This window comes from Saprolegnia diclina (assembly GCF_000281045.1).
Source record: "Saprolegnia diclina VS20 unplaced genomic scaffold supercont1.22, whole genome shotgun sequence".
NCBI lineage: Eukaryota > Oomycota > Saprolegniomycetes > Saprolegniales > Saprolegniaceae > Saprolegnia > Saprolegnia diclina.
The window spans coordinates 303,786-322,504 of record NW_008246089.1 but is presented as its reverse complement, the minus strand read 5'-3'; the positions used below and the strand labels follow the sequence as shown (position 1 = coordinate 322,504).

General features: G+C 59.0%; 10 protein-coding genes across 11 annotated transcripts; 7 read left to right on the top strand and 3 right to left on the bottom strand.

Moving 5' to 3' along the window:
- Window positions 1-281: 281 nt before the first annotated feature.
- SDRG_07636 (hypothetical protein) lies at window positions 282-3,822 on the top strand. Its single transcript, XM_008613482.1, has 8 exons — window positions 282-1,053; window positions 1,105-2,505; window positions 2,554-2,624; window positions 2,678-2,794; window positions 2,850-3,071; window positions 3,125-3,391; window positions 3,444-3,489; window positions 3,535-3,822. The coding sequence occupies exons 1-8, from the start codon at window positions 349-351 to the stop codon at window positions 3,706-3,708; spliced, it is 3,003 nt and encodes a 1,000-aa protein (XP_008611704.1). The 5' UTR covers window positions 282-348; the 3' UTR covers window positions 3,709-3,822.
- Window positions 3,823-4,275: 453 nt separating this feature from the next.
- SDRG_07635 (cfr family radical SAM enzyme) lies at window positions 4,276-5,803 on the top strand. The gene is made up of 4 exons (XM_008613481.1): window positions 4,276-4,949; window positions 4,993-5,229; window positions 5,281-5,487; window positions 5,536-5,803. The coding sequence occupies exons 1-4, from the start codon at window positions 4,323-4,325 to the stop codon at window positions 5,722-5,724; spliced, it is 1,260 nt and encodes a 419-aa protein (XP_008611703.1). The 5' UTR covers window positions 4,276-4,322; the 3' UTR covers window positions 5,725-5,803.
- A 90-nt stretch (window positions 5,804-5,893) lies between these two features.
- SDRG_07634 (hypothetical protein) lies at window positions 5,894-7,473 on the top strand. Its single transcript, XM_008613480.1, has 4 exons — window positions 5,894-6,063; window positions 6,103-6,139; window positions 6,188-6,495; window positions 6,551-7,473. Exons 1-4 carry the CDS (start codon window positions 5,936-5,938, stop codon window positions 7,410-7,412), a joined length of 1,335 nt encoding a protein of 444 aa, XP_008611702.1. The 5' UTR covers window positions 5,894-5,935; the 3' UTR covers window positions 7,413-7,473.
- Window positions 6,967-8,710, bottom strand: SDRG_07633 (hypothetical protein). The gene is made up of 2 exons (XM_008613479.1): window positions 7,910-8,710; window positions 6,967-7,850 (listed from the first exon to the last, which is right to left on the bottom strand). The coding sequence occupies exons 1-2, from the start codon at window positions 8,680-8,682 to the stop codon at window positions 7,508-7,510; spliced, it is 1,116 nt and encodes a 371-aa protein (XP_008611701.1). The 5' UTR covers window positions 8,683-8,710; the 3' UTR covers window positions 6,967-7,507.
- A 940-nt stretch (window positions 8,711-9,650) lies between these two features.
- SDRG_07632 (hypothetical protein) lies at window positions 9,651-11,017 on the top strand. Its single transcript, XM_008613478.1, has 2 exons — window positions 9,651-10,088; window positions 10,141-11,017. Exons 1-2 carry the CDS (start codon window positions 9,775-9,777, stop codon window positions 10,967-10,969), a joined length of 1,143 nt encoding a protein of 380 aa, XP_008611700.1. The 5' UTR covers window positions 9,651-9,774; the 3' UTR covers window positions 10,970-11,017.
- Window positions 11,018-11,246: 229 nt separating this feature from the next.
- SDRG_07631 (hypothetical protein) lies at window positions 11,247-12,317 on the top strand (the record flags this gene model as incomplete). Its single annotated transcript, XM_008613477.1, has 3 exons — window positions 11,247-11,756; window positions 11,804-12,126; window positions 12,173-12,317. The coding sequence occupies 3 exons, from the start codon at window positions 11,247-11,249 to the stop codon at window positions 12,315-12,317; spliced, it is 978 nt and encodes a 325-aa protein (XP_008611699.1).
- SDRG_07630 (alcohol dehydrogenase) lies at window positions 12,227-14,179 on the bottom strand. Its single transcript, XM_008613476.1, has 6 exons — window positions 13,697-14,179; window positions 13,453-13,647; window positions 13,208-13,399; window positions 12,637-13,144; window positions 12,434-12,582; window positions 12,227-12,386 (listed from the first exon to the last, which is right to left on the bottom strand). Exons 1-6 carry the CDS (start codon window positions 14,099-14,101, stop codon window positions 12,375-12,377), a joined length of 1,461 nt encoding a protein of 486 aa, XP_008611698.1. The 5' UTR covers window positions 14,102-14,179; the 3' UTR covers window positions 12,227-12,374.
- Window positions 14,180-14,800: 621 nt separating this feature from the next.
- SDRG_07629 (hypothetical protein) lies at window positions 14,801-16,147 on the top strand. The gene has a single exon (XM_008613475.1). It carries the CDS (start codon window positions 14,889-14,891, stop codon window positions 16,065-16,067), a length of 1,179 nt encoding a protein of 392 aa, XP_008611697.1. The 5' UTR covers window positions 14,801-14,888; the 3' UTR covers window positions 16,068-16,147.
- On the bottom strand, window positions 16,084-17,490 carry SDRG_07628 (the record flags this gene model as incomplete). 2 transcript variants are annotated; one of them, XM_008613473.1, is made up of 4 exons in its annotated part: window positions 16,084-16,344; window positions 16,415-16,510; window positions 16,552-16,875; window positions 16,930-17,490. In XM_008613473.1, the coding sequence occupies 4 exons, from the start codon at window positions 17,488-17,490 to the stop codon at window positions 16,144-16,146; spliced, it is 1,182 nt and encodes a 393-aa protein (XP_008611695.1). In that variant the 3' UTR covers window positions 16,084-16,143. The 2 variants fall into 2 exon arrangements, with proteins under 2 accessions (XP_008611695.1, XP_008611696.1); XM_008613474.1 differs by having other exon boundaries at window positions 16,415-16,875.
- A 139-nt stretch (window positions 17,491-17,629) lies between these two features.
- On the top strand, window positions 17,630-18,512 carry SDRG_07627 (hypothetical protein). The gene has a single exon (XM_008613472.1). It carries the CDS (start codon window positions 17,711-17,713, stop codon window positions 18,455-18,457), a length of 747 nt encoding a protein of 248 aa, XP_008611694.1. The 5' UTR covers window positions 17,630-17,710; the 3' UTR covers window positions 18,458-18,512.
- The last annotated feature ends 207 nt before the right edge of the window (window positions 18,513-18,719 follow it).

The window sequence follows — 18,719 nt, the reverse complement described above, 5'->3', positions numbered from 1 at the left end:
GGGGTACGTTGGGGTGCACTAAAAAGGAATCTCTGCGTACCGTGCCACCCAATTTTTGCATAATTTTCGGTTGAGCCCGACATACACGGTGATACCTGTTGTACTACCGGTAGCTTTGTGCTGACCACCACCAAGTTCTGTGAGCGGCCAGGCCACGTTGCCTGTGGTCGATAGCGTATTCGCCGTCAATAAACTAATCACGACGCCGTTCATAAACTCATCACAGCGATATTTGGGACACTGCGGCTGTTGCTGAAGTCGCCTTCGGACTTCGGAATTCGCAGCAATTCAGATTTCTCGGTTTTTGACCAATCACGGCTGAGGCTCGTAGTATAAAAAACCCGTCGCATGGCCTCGACAGCGACGTCCGCGCTCGAGGCGCAGCGCCGCCGGCTCCTCGCCGAGCGCGACAAGATGCGCTCCAAGGCCAAGCCCCGCGCAGCCTCGTCCTCGTCCGCGCCGCCGCCCTTTCTGCAGCCGCGCACGCTTTCCGCCGGCCCGCCCGGCCTCTCGATCGGCGACACCGACGACGCGCCGTCGCAACCCGACCTCAAACTGTTTGTCGACCACCTCTTGCCGGCAACGACGCCTAGCCATGGCTTACGGCCGCCGTCCATGGCTCTCTTAGACCGCGCTGGCCATGCGCTCTGCTTTCAGCGCGATGCGTTCGTTGCGTGGGTTCTCCAGTACATGCACGCGCTCCCCGTGTCGATGGCGGTCAAGCGGTCGCCGCCGCCAGTCCTACTCACGCATCTCGTGCGCGCGCAGCTCGTCTCGGAGATTGGCGATGGCTGGTATAGCCTCCGCGCGTCGCCCACCGAGGTTGCGTGTCCGATGCCTACCAAGGCCGTCCTTGCGCAGCAGCTGCTCGAGATGGACGTGGCCAAGGAACTCGCACGCGACATCACCGTCGTGCTGCAGCCACCGTCCGCAAGTGACGAAGCAATGCGAGACGACATTCCACAGCTCACGTTTGGCCTCCGCATTTCGCTCCGGGACACAACTTGGACCGTCCAGCGCTGCATTGGCCAGTTTGCCCGCATGTACGCCAAGGTAGAGACTTATCTGCTCGAGCAAGAGCAATCTCTGAAGCTATCCCACTAGGCGCGTGAGTGCATGGACCTGCCGCCGTTCGCAGGCGTCCACCTTGAACACACTCGGCTCGTCGACGTCTTTGCGGAGCTCAACGGCATCTTGCAGCGCGTCGTGCGGGCGCCGGGGCCCTATGCGCACGCTGACTTTACGGCCTTCTTTGACAATGGTCTCGGGTACCTCGCGCTCTTGACGCACGCCAAACCCCTTCACGACCGACTCGAGATGAACGCGACGACGATCGCCAAGCTCACTGGTCAGCTCAAGCAGCTCGAGGCGACTGTCGGCCGGCAGTCGACGCTGATCCATACCTTATCAAGCTCCAAGCCTGCGACCGCGACCAAGTCGTTTAGCGCGTTCGAGTCGAATGCGTTTCCTTCGCTGCTGCTGCCGTCCAGCGGCGACACGTACTCGTCTTGCGCCGTCTGGGAAAACACGACCAATGGGCTCTTCTCGGCGTCGCGGCACTCGATGCACGGGCCGTCAACGTCGATGGCGGCGTGCGCGGCCACCGCAGCGTGCGCGTGGGTACCGTCCAACACGCTGCCGTGCGCCGTCGACATGCGGCTCGGACGCATCGTGTCGATGTTGGCACCGACGCCCAGCGCGGTCTGCCACCGGCTCAAGGCATGCAACGTCGTCGCGTGCATGGTCAAGCGCGTCCTGGGCGCCCAAGCGTTTGTGTCGGGCGTCTCGGCCGCGCGCATGTTTCTGCCCGACTGCCAGCTCAAGATGAGCGTCTTCTTGCCGCCACAGCACGCTACGACGCCAAGCGACAAGCCGCTATGGTACATGAAGCTCAACGAAGCGCTTTGCGTCGCGTCGTCGAGTGCGCCGTGTGCGGACGACCTCATGATTCGCAACGTCGAGCTGGTTCACGACGCGAGTGCGCCCAAGCTCCGGTGCTGTGTCGGGAAGGTCTCGGTGCTCATCGACTATGGCGCCGTCCACGACGTGCGCAATGCGTGTTTCCTCGAGGCCATGGACCGTCTCATTGGCAAGAACCACCTCTTCAAGCGCAGTGTCCTCCTCGCGCAAGGCTGGCTGGTCTACGAGAGCGGTACGAACGTCTCAATCACCGACTATAAGCTCTCGGCGCTGCTCTCGACGCATACGGTCGCCGTGCTCATGCTCTACGTCTTCAACCTCTTCCACACGTCGCTGCACCACCCGCTCCAGGCCGTAGGGCGCTTCTTTGGCACGTACAGCTCGTTTCCGTGGGACGACTTTTGCGTCTCGATCGATGGGCCGCGCGACCTCGGATGCATCTTGAAGGCGCCGAAGCCGCCGTGCCACGCCCGGGATTTGCTCTTGCAGCCCGCGACGCTGCAAGAGTTTCGGTCCTGCCACCTCGCCACGGACGCGCCCGAGGAGTACGAGGCGGAGATGCATAACAAGATGCTGCAGTTCGAGGTCCACCGAGCGGCGAACCATGACATTTTCTCATGGTCGTGTCTGTAGGTCAAATATTTCAACGTCATGGACCCACTGGACCCCGCTTCGAACCTCGGTGGCAACGTCACGGCGAAAGAGTACAGTCTATAAGCGATATTTCGATCGGATCGAGCTGACGGAATGGATATAGAGCCGCGACAATCCGCACGGCGTTCGACCAAGGCGCCAGCAAGATGCACCAAGTGCTCCTGGCGCTTAAGAAAGAAATGAGCTCGTCGATTTCGACGTCGCTCGGGTCCAGCTCGAGGTCTCGTCATCGATTGGTGTCCTGTCGAACGACTCATCGCCGTGATCTGTCATAGTGTGTCGCTCCTCGATACGTGTTTTCCCAACATTTGGAAGCGGTTCCAGTGCGGGTGGCGACCCGACAGCGCCGCGACCAACTTGGAGACGACCGACAGCGCCATCTCGAACGACGTCATGATGAGTCTTGCGTCGCTCGGGCTCGGTGCCCCAGCGACGACGACGACACCCGAGGCGGAAGAAAGCATCGATCCGCTCTGCGGTGACGAAGATGCGCTGCGGTACAACTCGAGACGGCGTCGTCCGTGACCCTCACGTGACGCACCTTGTGTAGATGCCATGTGCTCATGTGCGACTTTTTGCTCCAGGGGCACGTGACGCCGCACGCTGTCTTCACCAAGACCGTGGCGATTCTCAACGAGAAGGGTCCGCTCCCGATCGGTGAGATCGGCAAGTGTCTCCAGGACGCCACCGCCAACTCGACGCTCTCGGTGGCCCTCAAGGAGCAGTTTGGCGGGCTCAAAAAGTTCCTGGAGCAATACCCAGCCGACTTTATCATTTCCGACGACCACCCGTTCAACCCCAAGGTGTATGTGCAGAGGTATAATTTGGACATACGTTGTCCAGTGGTCTATAGCGCGTACTGTGTCTAGTCACCTCTTGGACGAAAACCGAGCGACGTGTGAGCAAAACAAAAAGGTATTGACATATCAACTTGATACAAAAGACTCAGCGATGGCATAGAAACACAAGTGTTCGCGCCGAAAGAAGGCGCCGAAACCCGACGCTCCAAAGCCCACCAAAGTGCCAAACGCGAGCGCGCCGGTGTTTGTGCCGTCGGGTGTCGAGTCGAGCCTGAAGCTCGAGTCACCCGCCTTTGTGCCCAAGCAACAGCCACCCGTCGGCCTCTCACGGTAGCCGCCAACAATTCGAGACTTGGCAGCACAGCCTATTTATTTTTTATAAAACACAGCTGTCGCGTGCCTGTGTCCTGTGCTTACAACACGTCAACCGACCCACGAAAGTTCGTCATTCCCTTGCCATTCCCGTTGAGTTGGTCTAGGGAGCCTCTATTGCAGCCAACACCTAGCCCTCGGCGTCGCGAAAATGTCGTGAGCATGTATTGAGGCTTATAAAGCATAGAGTGAAGTGGAATCAAAGATGTTGTAGCTCAAGTCGAGCTCAAGTCGAGCAGTCGGAGTAGCAGTTGGGACAACGCGGCTACTCGGGCCACCATCAACGAGCACAAACCGAGAGCGCGCGTCTATAATACTACCCATCACCTAACCGCGACAAGGCCAGATTCAACCCGAAATGGAAATCATTACCGATTGCTAACGCCAACTCCGACGACGATTTGCTACTAAATTTATGACTAGTTGAGAAATATACTTGTACACGTGTGCAAGACAGAGCCCACGTGGCGTCGGCGAAGATGGTTGCCGTCCGACGGTATAATTTCAACCAATCACATTGCGATCTCTGCCGCGATTGGTCGATTGGTGGTTGGTCCAATCGAAAAATCAACCGGTATGGTCAAGAAGCGTGTCCTGTCGCCGGCGCCGCTCCTGGACCCGAAGCTGCTGCCCGAGTTCCTCGAGGCCCATGGTATGAAGCAGGTGCACGCGCAGAAGATCTGGAAGTACATTGCGTCGCAGGTTCAGGCGCAGAACGCCAACGTCTCGATCCGTGACATCCCGCAGCTGCCCAAGGAGCTCTACCCGCTCCTCGAAGCCAACTTTCGCATCTTCTCGACGACGATCGCCGAGAAGCACGTGTCGCGGGATGGTACTGTAAAGCTCCTCGTGACGCTCCAAGACGGCCACAACGTCGAGGCCGTCATCATGAAGCACTCGGGCCGCAACACGCTCTGCGTCTCGAGCCAGGTCGGCTGTCAAATGGGCTGCACCTTTTGCGCGACGGGCACGATGGGCATCATTGCCGACTTGGCGGCCGGCGAGATCCTCGAGCAACTTGCGCACGCGTTCTGCGTGGCGCCGATCCGCAACGTGGTCTTCATGGGCATGGGCGAACCGCTCAACAACTACGACGCCGTCCTCGGCGCCATCAAGGCCATGACGTCGGTGTTTGGCCTTGCGCCCAAGTACATTACGCTCTCGACAGTCGGTGTCATCCATCGCATTCGCCAGCTCAAAGAGGTCTCTCGTCAAGCAACACGCAGTTCTCAATATGGCTATATAGGACGCACCGCTGATCCGCCTTGCGCTGTCGCTGCACGCGCCGACGCAGGAGATCCGCGTCAAGATCGTACCGACGGCGAAAGCGTACCCGCTCGATAAGCTTATGGCGGCGATCGACGACCACCTCAAAGACCGTGAGAACCGCATGGTCATGATGGAATACATCATGCTGCGCGGCGTCAACGACGCGCTGGAGACCGCGCACGACCTCGGTCGGCTGCTCGCCGGGCGGTCGGTGGTATGCATCTCCAAATTGCTCAATGTCGATGACGAGATGCTTGCGATATAGCATGTCAACCTGATCCCGTACAATGCGACCGACGTCGACGCCGAGTACCAGTCGCCGACGAAGGAAGAGATCATGGCCTTCCACGGCATCCTCCGCCAAGAGTACAACATCAAGGTCACGGTGCGCGAGAACCACGGCATGGACATTGACGGCGCGTGCGGCCAGCTCGCGGTCAAGAAGCTCGACGATGCGCTTCCCAAGACCAAGGTACTCACCGATCGTGTTGGCATTCATTGACGGTTTTGCTGCGTGCAGAAGCCCGTGCAGCGCGATATCGAAGACCTCGGGACGACGTCCCGGTCGCCCAAGAGCGGCAAGAAGTCGTCGACGCGGGGTATTCCGGCGCCGCCGGCCACCAACGGTATTCCGACGTCGCTCCTTGTGGCCGGCGCCGCCTTGGTGCTGCTGCCAGCGATCGCGTACGCGTTGCGCAAGCGACTGTAAATGCTCGTTGAATACACTTACACTCCTGCGCCGCTCTGTCCTTTCTCTAAACGCAAAAGATACCCAACTTCAATCAAACACAGAAAGGCCGCGTTCGATGAACGTCAAGGATTGGCTAAAATTCCGTCGTGTCAACAGCCGTTGCGAAAGGCCATTGGCTGAAATACTGATCGCAGTGTGGTTGTCGGCCATCACCTGGGTCACAACGACGATGAGCAGCGAGCGCCAGCACTTACTCTCCGTTCTTCCGTCGGCCGCCATGCACAAGTACCGTCTTGCGCCGCCGCTATGGTTTGCGTTCAGCCTCGTCGGCGGTATGATCTACGGCTACAACGTCAGGTAGATGCATCGCTTGATCCCGCCGCTCATGTCGCCTAGCATTGCGCCGTCGCTGCCCTACATTGCCGACAGCCTCGTACATGCCATCGTGCGTCGACGAATCGCTCATGTGCGTCTCGTATAGAACCTCTCAACGTCGCACCAAGAGATGGCCAGTGCGGCCGCGACGCTAAGTGACGCGGCGGCCATGCTGATCGGCGGGCGGCTCGCCGACATCTTTGGCCGGCGCAACGTCGCTTTGCTCGCGTGCGCCATGACCATGCTTGGCGCGGTCGGGTCGGCTGCGTGGCACAGCTCTTTTGGCGCGTTCCTCTTCTGGCGGCTCTGCACCGGCGTCGGCAACGGGCTCTCGATCCTGATTTTGCCCATGTACATTGCCGAGGGGACGGACACGGCCACGCGTGGCATGGCCGTCGCCTTTTACCAGCTCGGGTAGGCAACTCCTGTCTTCGTCGCCTGTCGCCTCACGACCAGTGGCTATGGCTAGCGTCCTCTCGGGCACGGTGCTGCCGTACGTTGTCATTTTGCTCTCCGAGAGCTGGCTCCTCACGATGCTGCTGGGCTCTCTGCCCGCCGCCGCGATTGCAACCAGCTTTCTCACGGGTCTCTTCAAGGAAAGCCAAGCGTGGCGCGGCTACAAGAACGACCTCGCCGCGACCTCGGCGCTCGAGGCGCGACTGGACGCAAACGATGCGACGCCGCTAACACCCGAGTCTCTCGGCAGCCCCCACTCGGTGCGGGAACTCTGGATCGGCATTTTGCTTGCGTACTCCAACAACTCGATCGACGCATCGCTCTTTTATGGTCCGCAGATCGTGTCCAAGTCGTCGGCATCGTTCTCGCGCCACGACTCGAACCTTGTTGGCATGAGCTTTTGCCTCCTCTCGGTGCTCGCCGTCGTCGTTGCCATGGTGTTCCTCGTGCGCAAGTACTCGCGGCGCCACATCTACCTCGTGACGCACACGGTCGTCGTCGTCGCCTTTCTCGCCTGCTTTGTGCTCTTTGAATTTGTACCGTCGATCGACACGCCGCACTCGGCAGCTTCGAACGTGCTCATTCTGGCGCTCGCGCTCCTCGTCGTCTTTCAAACGTGCGGCCCGGGCCTCCTCTTTGTGCTCATCGTCTCGGAGATGTTTGGTCATGGCGCGGTCCGCGCGCGCTACATGAGCTACTGCACGTTCGCCATGTCGGCGTTCTCGCTCCTCATCAACGGCACGATGCTCTCGCTCTTTGAGAGCATTGGGGTCGGCGCGACCTTTGGTGGCTATGGCTTGACGTACGCAGTCTGCTTGGCTGTGTTTTACAAGTGGCTGCCCGAAACAAAGGCACGTGGTATCATGGAGCATTGAGCAAACCGATCGAGTAGCGACGTCGTAGGCTAATACGTATCGTGTTTGCGGTTCTTGGATACTTGGATAGTTGGATCGTTGAGTGGCGAGACCACTTAGCGCAGTTGGAACGACACACCACCCGGGGGCGCGCCGGGAGGCACTTTGCCGCAGACAGTGCAGAGTGTGCCATCCTTGGTCATCGCCACGTTGTCCCAGCCGTCGGCAATGCGGCGTGGGCACGTCGCGCACTTGCCCGTGAGCATGCTGCCTTTGGGAATGTCGGAGGCGAGCATCGGCGTCGCGTTGAAGCCGTTGGTCGCGTACCAGCTCCGCCCGCCACCGCCGCCGCGCGGGTCCGACCGGTTCTCGCGCTGCTTGACGCACTCCATGTGCGGGCACGTGCGCCAGTCGGGGTGACCGTGGCCCTCCTTCTTGTGAAACCCGCAGGTCGTATATCTACGTTGCAGCGAGTTGTTAGCATTGCGATGTCAGTAGGGTAGACAAGCCAGTCGTACTTTCCGTGCGACCGCCAGCAGTGCTTGCGGCTGTAGCTGCCCATGAGGTACTCGTGCTCGTTGTCGCAAACGACGAGGCCGCAGCACTCGGTGACGCCCAAATGCACCTCGCTCTCGCCGGCGCCGCAGACAAAGCACGTGTCGACCGTCGAGTTGACGACGGGAAACACGTCAAATGGAAACTTCTCGAGCTCTTCGTCTTCGTCGTACGGGATGCCCGAGAGGCCGAGGCTCGCAATGTGCTTGCAGTCGATCTTGTGGCGGGCCCAGTCCTGGCGCTGGTGGTCGCGGCCGCAGTAAAAGACGCAGCGGCACTTGGCGCACGGCTTGACATCGGCGCCGTCGAGGTCGCAGTCGACCACTTCGCAGCGCCGGGGCACAAACATTTGCTTGAGACGCAGCGTGAGGCGCGCCGCCGACGCCGGCTTGCGGCGCGTGGCCCGGGGCATCGGGTTGCCAAACATGTCGAGGCGCTCGTTAGCGTTGCCGTCGTCGTCGTATGCGTCGTCGTCGTCCGATGCATCGTCATCGTCGTCGCTTGCGTGGTTGTCGCCGTTTCTCTTCTTGTCGTTGATCTTGTTGAGCTTGTCGACGGAGCGTTGCGCTTGGTTGAGCATGGCTTGCAGCATGTGCATTGGCGGAAACCCGTCCGGGCCGTTGGGCGGTGCGCGGGTCGTGGGCGCTCGGTGGGCCATGCTTGGTCGTCGGAGGTTGGTGGCCGACTGAATAACGGAGCCGCCAACAGCCCGAAAGTTCGATCCATTTGCCAGCATCCCAAGGATGAATTCGTATTTTTTGGCCAGCCCATTGGCTATATATCTAGCCATTTGGCCAATGAAACGCAATTGTTTTGGTCTAGGCTAATCACATCGCGTGGAGCATGTCCCGTGAAGTGCGAATTTGCAGTCCCATTAAGTGCTGTCTATTGTCGGGACGAATTACTCGATTAAAGTGAATCTACTTCATCTAAGTGCGCCAGCGTACTTGACTGATATTCATGCAGTTTTCCGATTAGGTGCGATTTCAGAAGCGCGCGAAGACTGACGACGGCGAGTTGGCCGCAGCACAGCGAAGGTCGAGTGTTGACTTTTGTCTAGGCCAACGCGCCGTCGTCGCAATACCGTGAATCAACGCTTCGCATTCAATACAAAAGTTCCTACCCGGTCACCCCGTTATCATCGAATCGGACGGATGGGGTAGTATTCTCGAGCCCCTTTCATCGTCGCACGAGACATTGGCCACAACAGAGCCTTTCAGCGCCAAGTTTGGCTCGTATCGACTTGCTGTTCGACCTCATCTACAGTGTAGCCAGAGTGACCAAGTGGCAACACAGTCTGTAAGACCTTTGGGCTTCTCCGAGCGAAAATATTTGTACACAATGTCATATCAAAATGCGATTTATTCATGTCTCTTGCAGAATTAGTTTGTGGGACGGTGAACTAGCTTTACTACTAGTAGGTCCCGTGCCAACCGACACCAATCCAGCCCTTGAAGGCAAGGTTGTTTTCAAGAACTCTTGATACACTCGGCCAAAGACATATTTGACATGACGCACATTCCACAGTCAAGGGTTGGTGGCGTCCATAAGCACCTACTAGTACACAAGAATAGTCGCTCCCACACATCAACACACGAGCGTTCAGAGCTCAGTTCTTGTTGTTGAAGGGGCCACCTTGCCAACACTCCTTATCGCACGCATTCCGCTATGGCAGGCGTCGCAACGGTCATTTGTCAATATGCTGCTGGCGCTGCTCGTGTTGTACGTGCAACTTTTGCCGACTGCCGTGGTTTTGGACGCCTCGGTCTGGCTTCTTCGCCGCCCAAATAGCGCGCTCCACTGGCGTGATTCTTGCGGACAAATCGACATGCGATACCGCTGCGGCACGCTTACTGTGCCCGGCCACCCCCTCGCTTTGGCCGTCCAAGCGTACATGGTCCCGCCGGGGACAGCGTCCAAAGGGACGATCGTCGTGCATCGCGGCGGCGCCAGTGCCTCCATGGCCACGCCCAGCGTCGCACTGCTCACGGGCGGTCTCTATGACATTGTAGCGCTCGATGCACACACCTTTGCAACGTCGGACGGGCGCCAGGATGGGGCAGAATCAGTCATGGCCCTTGACGCACTTCGTCGTGCCGTGCACAGCGACGTCTTGCACTACTTTGGCCTCTCGGATGGCGCGTACGGTTCGAAGCTTGGACGACAGTAGATGCTCATGCACGCTCTACTGTAGTCGCCTCGGGCTTGCGTACGCGACGACCTTTCCCGACAAGGTTGGCCGCATCGTTCTGGACGCGATACCAAATGACGACGGACACGTGTCCTTGGTCACCCTCGAGACCACACTGCGCGCCTTTCTGAACGAGTGTGCCGTGGCCGGCGCAGGTGGCTGCCCGCTCGCGTCGCTGCCGGTGGGTCAGTTGCCAGCTTTCCTCAAACGTGTTGATGCGTCGCCCTGGACGACAGCGACAGGCGACACGCTCCAAGGGTCGGTGTTGCGCCGAACCGTGGCTCGGGCAATGGCGGTGCCCAGTCGATGGCCGCGGCTGGCATCCACGATGACCAAGCTCCTGCGCAACGAGAGCGTCGACATCGCGTCGTGGCGAGATGATGTCAAGTGTCCTTCGTCCAGCGCAAGTGCGTGGCGTGACGTCGCTCGACTTCCACTGCTTGCGTCACATCCCATTGCTTGTTCCGAGAGGATACCACCCCGTACTATGCCATTGGCGTCAACTCTGTATCGCAATCGTATCTTGGTTCTGGCCACAGAGCTCGACGCATGGGCGACCAAGGCGACAGCAGAGGACATCGTTCGCAGGCTCGGGGTCACCAACGCTGCGCTCGTGGTGCGCGATGGCTATGGTCACGGCGCGAGTGTAAGCCAGCCGAGTAGCTGCGTGCACGCGCTTCTCACCGCGTTCTTTACGCACGGCACGTATCCCTCCATGCGACGCTGCGCAGTGGACGCGCGGCCGTTCCAGATGCAGTTCGAGGTGCTCTTGGACCCGCGCGTGAAGGCCATGTATACGGTCGCAGCTTCTGTCCATGGTCATACTACCTGACTCTCCATCATTTGAATCTTGATTACGCAAGACACCATTTTCTCTGGGCGCCTTGATCGCGCGACATGGTCGATGGGCTCCATGCACGCTGCGGTGGCGGTGCATCGCAGGCTGGCGAGGGTCAAGAAGTAGAACGAGAAGTACGTGGCAGCCTCCTGATGCGTGCTGACATTGCCCTTTCTGGGAGGTTGAAGTTGGTTTGCAAAAATAGAACCAATCACGAGACGTGGAATATCTCAGATTCGAAGGGCCACCTCGAAAAGAACAGTAGCTTGGCATGGCGACGGCCTGCGACATCGCGGCCGACGCACTTGGCATCTTTCTGGAAGGGCTTCTCCTGCCGTGCGAGACACTTCTCGCCCTCCTCGTGTGTAGCCTCTCGTCCGCCGCGCCGGCGATCCGCCATTACGCACCGACCAACATGGGCACCAAGACGAATGCCGAGACGCTGCCGGCGACGCTCACGACCGCCTTGCCACGCCTCCACGTGCGGTCGCCGGAAGAAACCAAGCAGTGCCAAGCGCGGCTACCGATGCTCGACCTCTTCTCCGAACCATCGTCCTCCGAGACGCTCGTGCGTGGCCTCTCGTACACCATCGATGGCAAGAAAGTACGGGCAGGCGACTGCCTCGGGACGCTGCTGCATGTCGACATGTGGAAAGCAACCGACGAGATGCCGGGCCGACAAGACCACATCGCCGAGCTCGACTTGCGACGCCCACAGAGCCTCCTCGCCTCGAGTGCCAAGGCCCACCCGGACGACACCATCTTTATCGTCAATCTGCAGGTAGTTGTAAGTTCATTGTATTGTCGTCATCCTTAGCGGGAGCGTAGGTGCCCGGGACACCCTTCGTGCACGTTGTGTCGTATTGGCGGCTCCCCGCCGAGGGCCTCTCCGGCGACACCAAGTTTGCAGGACTCTTTTCTCAGTTTCAAAGCAACGAACCCGAGGCGCAGGCGTTCCAAGACGCGCGCTTCAAGCTCGTGCCGACGATCGTCGACGGTCCGTGGCTCATCAAGGCCGCCGTGCCGCAGAAGCCAGCCATCACTGGCTCCAAGCTCACGCAGCGCTATTTCGTTGGCCGCAACTACGTCGAAGTCGACATGGACATTGGGTCGAGCGCGATCGCGTCCAACATTGTGAGCCTGTGTCGCGGGTACGTCGCTGATTGCTCCTCCTCCTCAGCGAACCTATTTATCTAGCTACGCCGAGCGGCTGGTTGTGGACTTGAGCTTGACGCTCCAAGGCAATAGCGAAGCCGAGCTGCCCGAACGTATCTTTGGATCGGTGCGCTTCTCGCATTTGGACCTGGCTCTTGCGACGGCCATTCCACCGCGGTCACCATGACACACATACCAAGCTATACTAGATCGATGCAAAAACGATTGTTAAGAGTACGTAACCTTATGGCAACACCTAGAACGTAGTTTGTGAGTGCGACATGCGACGAGTATGGACACTACCTTGTAGGGGTTGAGGATCCCGTTCGGATCAAACACGCACTTCATCTGCTGCATCATGCGAATGGCCTCGGGCGACTTGGACAAGTGCAGAAAGTGCGGTTTGTGCGTCCCAATGCCGTGCTCGGCGCTAACGCTGCCCCGGCGCTTGGCTACGTGGAGTGTGTCAACTCGATACGCGGTTGAAACATTGATAGAAAACCGACCTGTCCACTCGAACAGAAAGGGCTCGAGCGCCTTTTGCACGGCGTCGTCGTACGCCAGCGTCGAGATGTTGAGGTGGATGTTGCAGTCGCCGAGGTGCCCAAAGGCCACAACCTTGGCGTCATGGCTCGCGAGCGCCGACCGCGTGTCTTCGACGATCGTGTAGTACTCGTCGATCGGAATCGAGAGGTCGTACTTGTACACGTGGCCGCGCGAGCTCAGCGAGAGCGTAATGTCTTCGCGAATGCCAAAGAGCTTCTTGGCCTGCGCCGCGTCCTGGGCCACGGTGCCGTCGACGACCGTGCCGGCCTCCATGACCTGCTCTAGGTACCCCTCAAGCTTCTCCATGTCGTGCGTCTCGTTCGAGCCGGACGTCTCCAAGAGCACGTAGAACGGGCAGTTGGAGCTCAGTGGGTCGGCGAGCGACGGCTGCTGCGACATGACCATGTCGAGCGACGCGCGGTCCATAAATTCGACGGCCGAGAGGATTTCACCGAGGTTCTTCTTGGCCTAATGCAGCAGTAGTGCAATGTGAGACACAAGAACGAGATTCGAGTGCGATGGGCTATCTACCTGCACAAAGGCCTTCTTGACGTCCTCAAACGTCTCGCAGCCAAGGAGCGCAACGTTGACGGCCGTCGAGCGTGGCGGCGTGAGCACCGAGAGCTTGGTGATCACACCGAGCGTACCCTCGGACCCAATGAAGAGCTGCTTGAGGTCATAGCCCGTGTTGTCCTTGCGCATCGTGCTCAAGCAGTCGACAATCTGCATGTGGGGTGCGTGAGAAGACATGACGACAGTGAGGTAGAGGCTTGTACCGTGCCGTCGGCAAGGACTGCTTCGATACCGAGAATCGAGCCGTGGAGCGACCCGTAGCGCAAGAGGCGAAGACCGCCCGCGTTGGTCGCTGCGTTGCCACCAATCTGGCACGTGCCCTTGGCGCCGAGGTCCAACGGCATCATGTAGCCGTACTTGCCAGCATACGCATCGAGGTTTTCGAGGATGCAGCCCGCCTACGTCCTTGGTCAGACGCTTGCCTCGTCGATAGAATGGTGCATCTACCTGGCACACAATGATACCCGACGTCTCGTCAAACGCTTCGACTTGGTTCATGTTGCCGAGCGAGAGGATGATCTCGTCGTGGACGGGCACGCTGCCGCCGACGAGGCCCGTGTTGCCGCCCTGGGGCACGACCGCGAGTTTCTTCTCGTTGCAGTACTTGAGAATGTCCGAGACCTCTTGCGTGCTCTTGGGCCGCAGCACCAACTGGCTGTGGCCATGGTACTTGTTGAGCCAGTCCGAGTTGAACGGTGCAATCTCGTCCGGGTCGGTAAGCGCACTCGGGCAGACCGAACGGAGGTGGGCGACGTCCGCCGCCTCGAGCGTCGCAAAGGCGCCGCGCGCCGCCGTCGCAAACGACCGCTTGCCCAAGGCGCGGGCCATCGTCGAGCGCAGGTACATGGCCATCGTCGATCGCTGGCGAATCTTCGTGTGATGCGTCCCCGTAAATCTTTCCGGATCACGTGACAACCCGATCAAGTGCGCTTTTGGCGCAATAAGAACTTAAGCAGGCACGTGCCGCATGTGCGGCGCGCGCAAGAAATTTCTGCAGCGCGTTTTGAGGGTACCGGGCCATGTGAAAAGAGCGCCACCAGCCTCTGCAGGTGCTTGCATCCACATCCGCCATTGGCAGGTGCTCGTGCATAGGACTTGGTGTGTACTCGCCTCCACCTCCATTCCATAGTGTATTCAGGTGTGCAATGTACTCACATCGGCAAGCGCAGGTGCTTGGCTTCTTCGGTCGCCATTTTCGTCGAAAGTCATTGCGTTATACCGTATCATTGCCGACTTTGCATAGCTGCGCGCCTCGCCAAGACCAAGGCGTCTGTACATAGACACACAACTACTCTACGTTTATTCCGATGGCATGTGAACCAACGATGGTGTGCTGCATGCGTGATCGTGCGATGTGCCACACCTGGTGGTATTCTTGGTAGGTCCCCCGGGGGGGGCATGACGGGGGCCGGAACCGGGAGAGCAATAACGATGGACCAATCAACGGCGTCCGGCGATTTGATTGGTGTTCAAGTTGATTGGATTGGGCTTCGAAAATTGTTTCTGTTGATTCTTTTAAAGCTAAATTCAAAACAAGCTCATTATTTGTATTGAATACGTAGCAAACGAAATAAAATACATTGGATTTTCCCATTAAAATAGCACTGCGACGGGTCTCGAGCATACTTGGAAATCCGCCATGTTGACGTGCACGGCCTGCCGGGAAGAGTTCCCGACGTACGAGCTCCAGAAGGAGCACTTCAAGCTCGACTGGCACCGGTACAACCTCAAGCGCAAGGTCGTGGGCCTCCCTGCGGTCACGGAGGCGCAGTTCCAGGCGCGCAAGGCCGACGGCGCGTCGGCCCTCGCGGCCGCGCCCAAGGAGCCGCCGGTCGACATGAGCTACAAGTGCCACAACTGCGGCAAGAGCTTCACCAACACCAAGGCGCTTGACAACCACAAGGCGACCAAGAAGCACATGGCGGCGGTCAAGAAGGACGGCGAAGAGAAGATCACGTCCAAGGTCCTTGAACCTGTCAAGGACGACGAGCCCGTGGCCGAGGACGAGGAGGAAGACCCGGACGCCAACATCTCGCTCAAGCTTGAAGACTGCATGTTCTGCACGCAGTCGTCCGAGTCGCTCGAAGCCAACTTGATCCACATGCAAAAGATGCACGGCTTTTTCGTGCCCGACCTCGAGTACCTCAAGGACCTCGAAGGCCTCATGACGTACCTCGTCGAGAAGGTCAAGCTCGGCCACTACTGCCTTTACTGCAACACGAAGGGCAAGGTCTTCCGCACGTACCAGGACGCGCAAAAGCACATGATTGACCGCTCGCACTGCAAGCTCATTTACGAAGAGGACAACGACCTCTACGAGTACGAAGAGTTTTATGACTTTACGTCGTCGTACGGCAACGACGGCCAAGAGTGGGAAGACGTCGAAGAAGTCGAAGGTGAAGAAGGCGACGACGACGACGACGACGACGAAGATGAGCTCGCCCACATCAAGACGATCAGCATCTCCGAGACAGGTGAACTCGTACTTCCGAGCGGCGCGCGTCTCGGCCAGCGTGAGCTGCGCCGCTACTACAAGCAGCGCCACCGCCCCGACGAGGTCCGCGAGTCGGTCTTGGCGCAGACCAAGGAGCGCCTTTTGCTGGCGTACCAGATGGCCGGCATTGACGCCAGCACGACCGCGATCACCATCTCGTTCGCCAACAAGTTTCTCAACCGTCGCCAAGGCAACATGGAGCTGCGCACGATCCAAGAGGCCGTTAGCGTCCGCCACAAGTTCCAGAAGCACCGCGAGCGCCTCGAAGTGCGCTCGCACAAGCTGCAGAAGCACCCCAACCGTCGCAACCTCATCACGGTCTAAGGGCCTCTCGCTGCGCGCTGCATGGTCAATTGTTAAAGTATTAAATAGAACACAATATTATTGCACAAACAAGAAGTTATAGCAAGCGCCGACCCACACGAGGCGTTGGCGGTGGCGGGGGGCGGTGCAACGGGCGCACACTGGCCCCCGAAGCGTAGTTATACGGGTTGAACGATTGCGTCGGCACGACGTCTGCCATCGTCGCGGCGATAGACCCGATGCGCTCCGCGTGGGTGGGGTTAGGGTCCGAGCTCTCCGGCATGCTCGCAAACGTCAACTAACGTTAGGAAGTGAGCAAGTAATACATGTTGGTGTTTGATCGATGGACTGTTGTCGCGATCATGCACCTGGTCGATGGAAGCAACGCGGTAGAGGACGAAGCCTACAGCATTGCTCGAGGCGGCATATGTCGAGGACACCATTGCAAAGTACTCGGCCTGCTGCTACAAGGGCATGAGTGTCGCTCCTCGAGGTATGTATCGACCTCGTTGTTGGTGCATCGCAAGATCAGCGCTGCGCTCTTCGTCTGCAAGAGGTGCTGCAGCCCCATGCACAAGTCTGCGTTCTCGGACGGCGCTGGCTCCACATCGGCGTGGAGGGGGTAGCCCAAGACGACGCTGCCGTCGATGGACGAAAGTGGTACGTAGTGCAGGCCCGTCATGGCCCCAAGACCCGCATGCATGGACGCGCGCGACTCGTCGCGGTAGAAGCACATGGCGCTTCGAAGGATGAGGTGGAGGCGCATGGGCTTCTCTTTGAAGCCGATCGTGCACGGTACATACGACTGCAAGCGTCGCAGCCAAGGTTTCTAGCATCAAGGAATGCATCGTATCTACACATGATGGAGGCAGGTAGAGAATACCATCGTGCGGCGCAGATCAAGCAGGCTGTCTTCGGCTTGTACGATCGAGACGTGTGGAAAGGCTGCGATACTCTCGACGAGCTCCATGATCGCATTCACCGTAGCGCCAATGTCCTCGTCGTCGCGTCGAAGCAAAATCATCTCCATGCGGCAAGATGACGCCTTCCATAAGCTCACGAGGCGTTGTGTCTCCGGCAGATGCGTCGGTGATGTCAAGATGAGGACGAGACTGTCGGCTTGCAAGAGAAGCTCAGCGACGCGGCCAAAGTCCTGCGCGCACGAGCATCGCCCTTCCTGATGTGAGAGAGGAGAGCGCGGAAGCGCACTCTTGATAGCATCGATCTGGCTCTGGAGGCTGCTCATGGAGCACACAGGGCGACGGACCGGCGCGCCGGCGCCGATGGCGTTGACACTGGCGACGACGGCCGAGTGGCGCAGGAAGGAGAGTGCCATGAAGACCTCGGAGAGAACGGAGAGGCAGCGAGAGAGCGCTTCCTCCTCCATGCCACAGACGTTGACGAGGACATGGACCGGCGTCGTCTCGGCGCGGACTGGCGCCATGCGGCCGAGGATCTTTCGTGGGAAATGAACTCTGCGTGTGTTTCATTGGTCAAAATGTGGCCAATCAAAAGGTTTCAGTCCGTTGCGCTAAAACCACGCCACTTTCACGTTGCGATACCTCCATGGTCGGCGGGTTTGTGCTGGGTAGAGTTGCGTGTGTTTAGCATGTCGATGGCCGGATTGATTGGGTGATGTCCTCAACCAAATCGGAATTGCCAGCATGGCCCAGCCGCGGAAGCAAGGCCACCAGTGCTCGTATGTGACGTCCGCTGCGATCTCGGGCGATGACATCACGGTCGCTGTCATCCAAGATACGCGTCAGGTCGATGGGCTCGGCGGCGAAGTGTGGCCAGGCGCCCATCTTCTCTGCCAGCACTTGGAAGTTCATGCCGCAAGCCTCAAGCTCGCATCTGCGCGCGTCCTCGAGCTCGGCGCGGGCTGTGGCCTCTGCGGTCTCGTTGCAGCTGCGCTAAAGGCGCAATCTGTGACGCTCTCGGACGAATACCCCGATTTGCTGCAGACCAACATTGACTTGAACAGCGCGTGGCTCGGCAACCAAGTCATCGACGCCCGCGAGCTCGTGTGGGGCGACGAAAAGGTTTGCGACGAAGGCCTCGCCTATGACATTGTCTTGGGCAGCGAAATCACGCAGCTCGGACGCGGGTTGCATCGCCCGCTCTTGGAAACCGTGACGTGGGTCGCCCATGCGTCGACGATTGCGCTCTTCTCGATGGACGTGTGTCGTGACACGTGCATGGGCGAGTGCAATCCTGCGCGTTGCATTGCATCTCACTTTGTCTTTATGGCGCGCGAAGTCGGCTTCGTCGTCAAGAAGCATCCGTCCGTGTGTCTGACGTCCATGCCGTCCGTGACCAACGCCGTCGGGGCCCTCGGCCGTACGTGGCCGCTCGAAGGAGACGAGCTCAGCACGGTCTTTGAGCTAACCCTAAAGTCTGCCCCCCAATAAGACAACGTAATGCCTCTTGATTCGCTTGGAATGGGGTGCCAAGGTTTCTACCGTGAGGGTGTTGCATGCTTCTGTGCCATGAAGCGCGTCCTTCACTGCACTACCCCAGCTCTTGAGCCTAGCTCTACAAAGGTACGTTGTCGATGAAAAGGTAGGACAAGTTGTCATCGAGCTTGCATCGACACCTTCATGCCCTCATGAGGACCTTGGTTCGGCGTCGACTCGAAAGCGCGGGAAGGGTGATGCTTGAAATGGACACCTT

Excerpts from the sequence above, each read along its gene's own strand:
- SDRG_07636 (XM_008613482.1), top strand. The coding sequence starts at position 349 with ATGGCCTCGACAGCGACGTCCGCGCTCGAGGCGCAGCGCCGCCGGCTC. Across the intron at positions 2,625-2,677 it reads GGCAACGTCACGGCGAAAGA|AGCCGCGACAATCCGCACGG; the intron begins GTACAGTCTATA and ends GAATGGATATAG. Across the intron at positions 3,392-3,443 it reads CCCAAGGTGTATGTGCAGAG|TCACCTCTTGGACGAAAACC; the intron begins GTATAATTTGGA and ends TACTGTGTCTAG.
- SDRG_07627 (XM_008613472.1), top strand. The coding sequence starts at position 17,711 with ATGGCCCAGCCGCGGAAGCAAGGCCACCAGTGCTCGTATGTGACGTCC.
- SDRG_07629 (XM_008613475.1), top strand. The coding sequence starts at position 14,889 with ATGTTGACGTGCACGGCCTGCCGGGAAGAGTTCCCGACGTACGAGCTC.
- SDRG_07630 (XM_008613476.1), bottom strand. The coding sequence starts at position 14,101 with ATGGCCATGTACCTGCGCTCGACGATGGCCCGCGCCTTGGGCAAGCGG. Across the intron at positions 13,648-13,696 it reads CGGGTATCATTGTGTGCCAG|GCGGGCTGCATCCTCGAAAA; the intron begins GTAGATGCACCA and ends CCAAGGACGTAG. Across the intron at positions 13,400-13,452 it reads CAGTCCTTGCCGACGGCACG|ATTGTCGACTGCTTGAGCAC; the intron begins GTACAAGCCTCT and ends CCCCACATGCAG.
- SDRG_07635 (XM_008613481.1), top strand. The coding sequence starts at position 4,323 with ATGGTCAAGAAGCGTGTCCTGTCGCCGGCGCCGCTCCTGGACCCGAAG. Across the intron at positions 4,950-4,992 it reads GCATTCGCCAGCTCAAAGAG|GACGCACCGCTGATCCGCCT; the intron begins GTCTCTCGTCAA and ends ATGGCTATATAG. Across the intron at positions 5,230-5,280 it reads TGCTCGCCGGGCGGTCGGTG|CATGTCAACCTGATCCCGTA; the intron begins GTATGCATCTCC and ends CTTGCGATATAG.
- SDRG_07634 (XM_008613480.1), top strand. The coding sequence starts at position 5,936 with ATGAGCAGCGAGCGCCAGCACTTACTCTCCGTTCTTCCGTCGGCCGCC. Across the intron at positions 6,140-6,187 it reads CCTACATTGCCGACAGCCTC|AACCTCTCAACGTCGCACCA; the intron begins GTACATGCCATC and ends CGTCTCGTATAG. Across the intron at positions 6,496-6,550 it reads GTCGCCTTTTACCAGCTCGG|CGTCCTCTCGGGCACGGTGC; the intron begins GTAGGCAACTCC and ends GGCTATGGCTAG.
- SDRG_07633 (XM_008613479.1), bottom strand. The coding sequence starts at position 8,682 with ATGCTGGCAAATGGATCGAACTTTCGGGCTGTTGGCGGCTCCGTTATT. Across the intron at positions 7,851-7,909 it reads TGCTGGCGGTCGCACGGAAA|ATATACGACCTGCGGGTTTC; the intron begins GTACGACTGGCT and ends GCTGCAACGTAG.
- SDRG_07632 (XM_008613478.1), top strand. The coding sequence starts at position 9,775 with ATGCGATACCGCTGCGGCACGCTTACTGTGCCCGGCCACCCCCTCGCT. Across the intron at positions 10,089-10,140 it reads TTTGGCCTCTCGGATGGCGC|TCGCCTCGGGCTTGCGTACG; the intron begins GTACGGTTCGAA and ends GCTCTACTGTAG.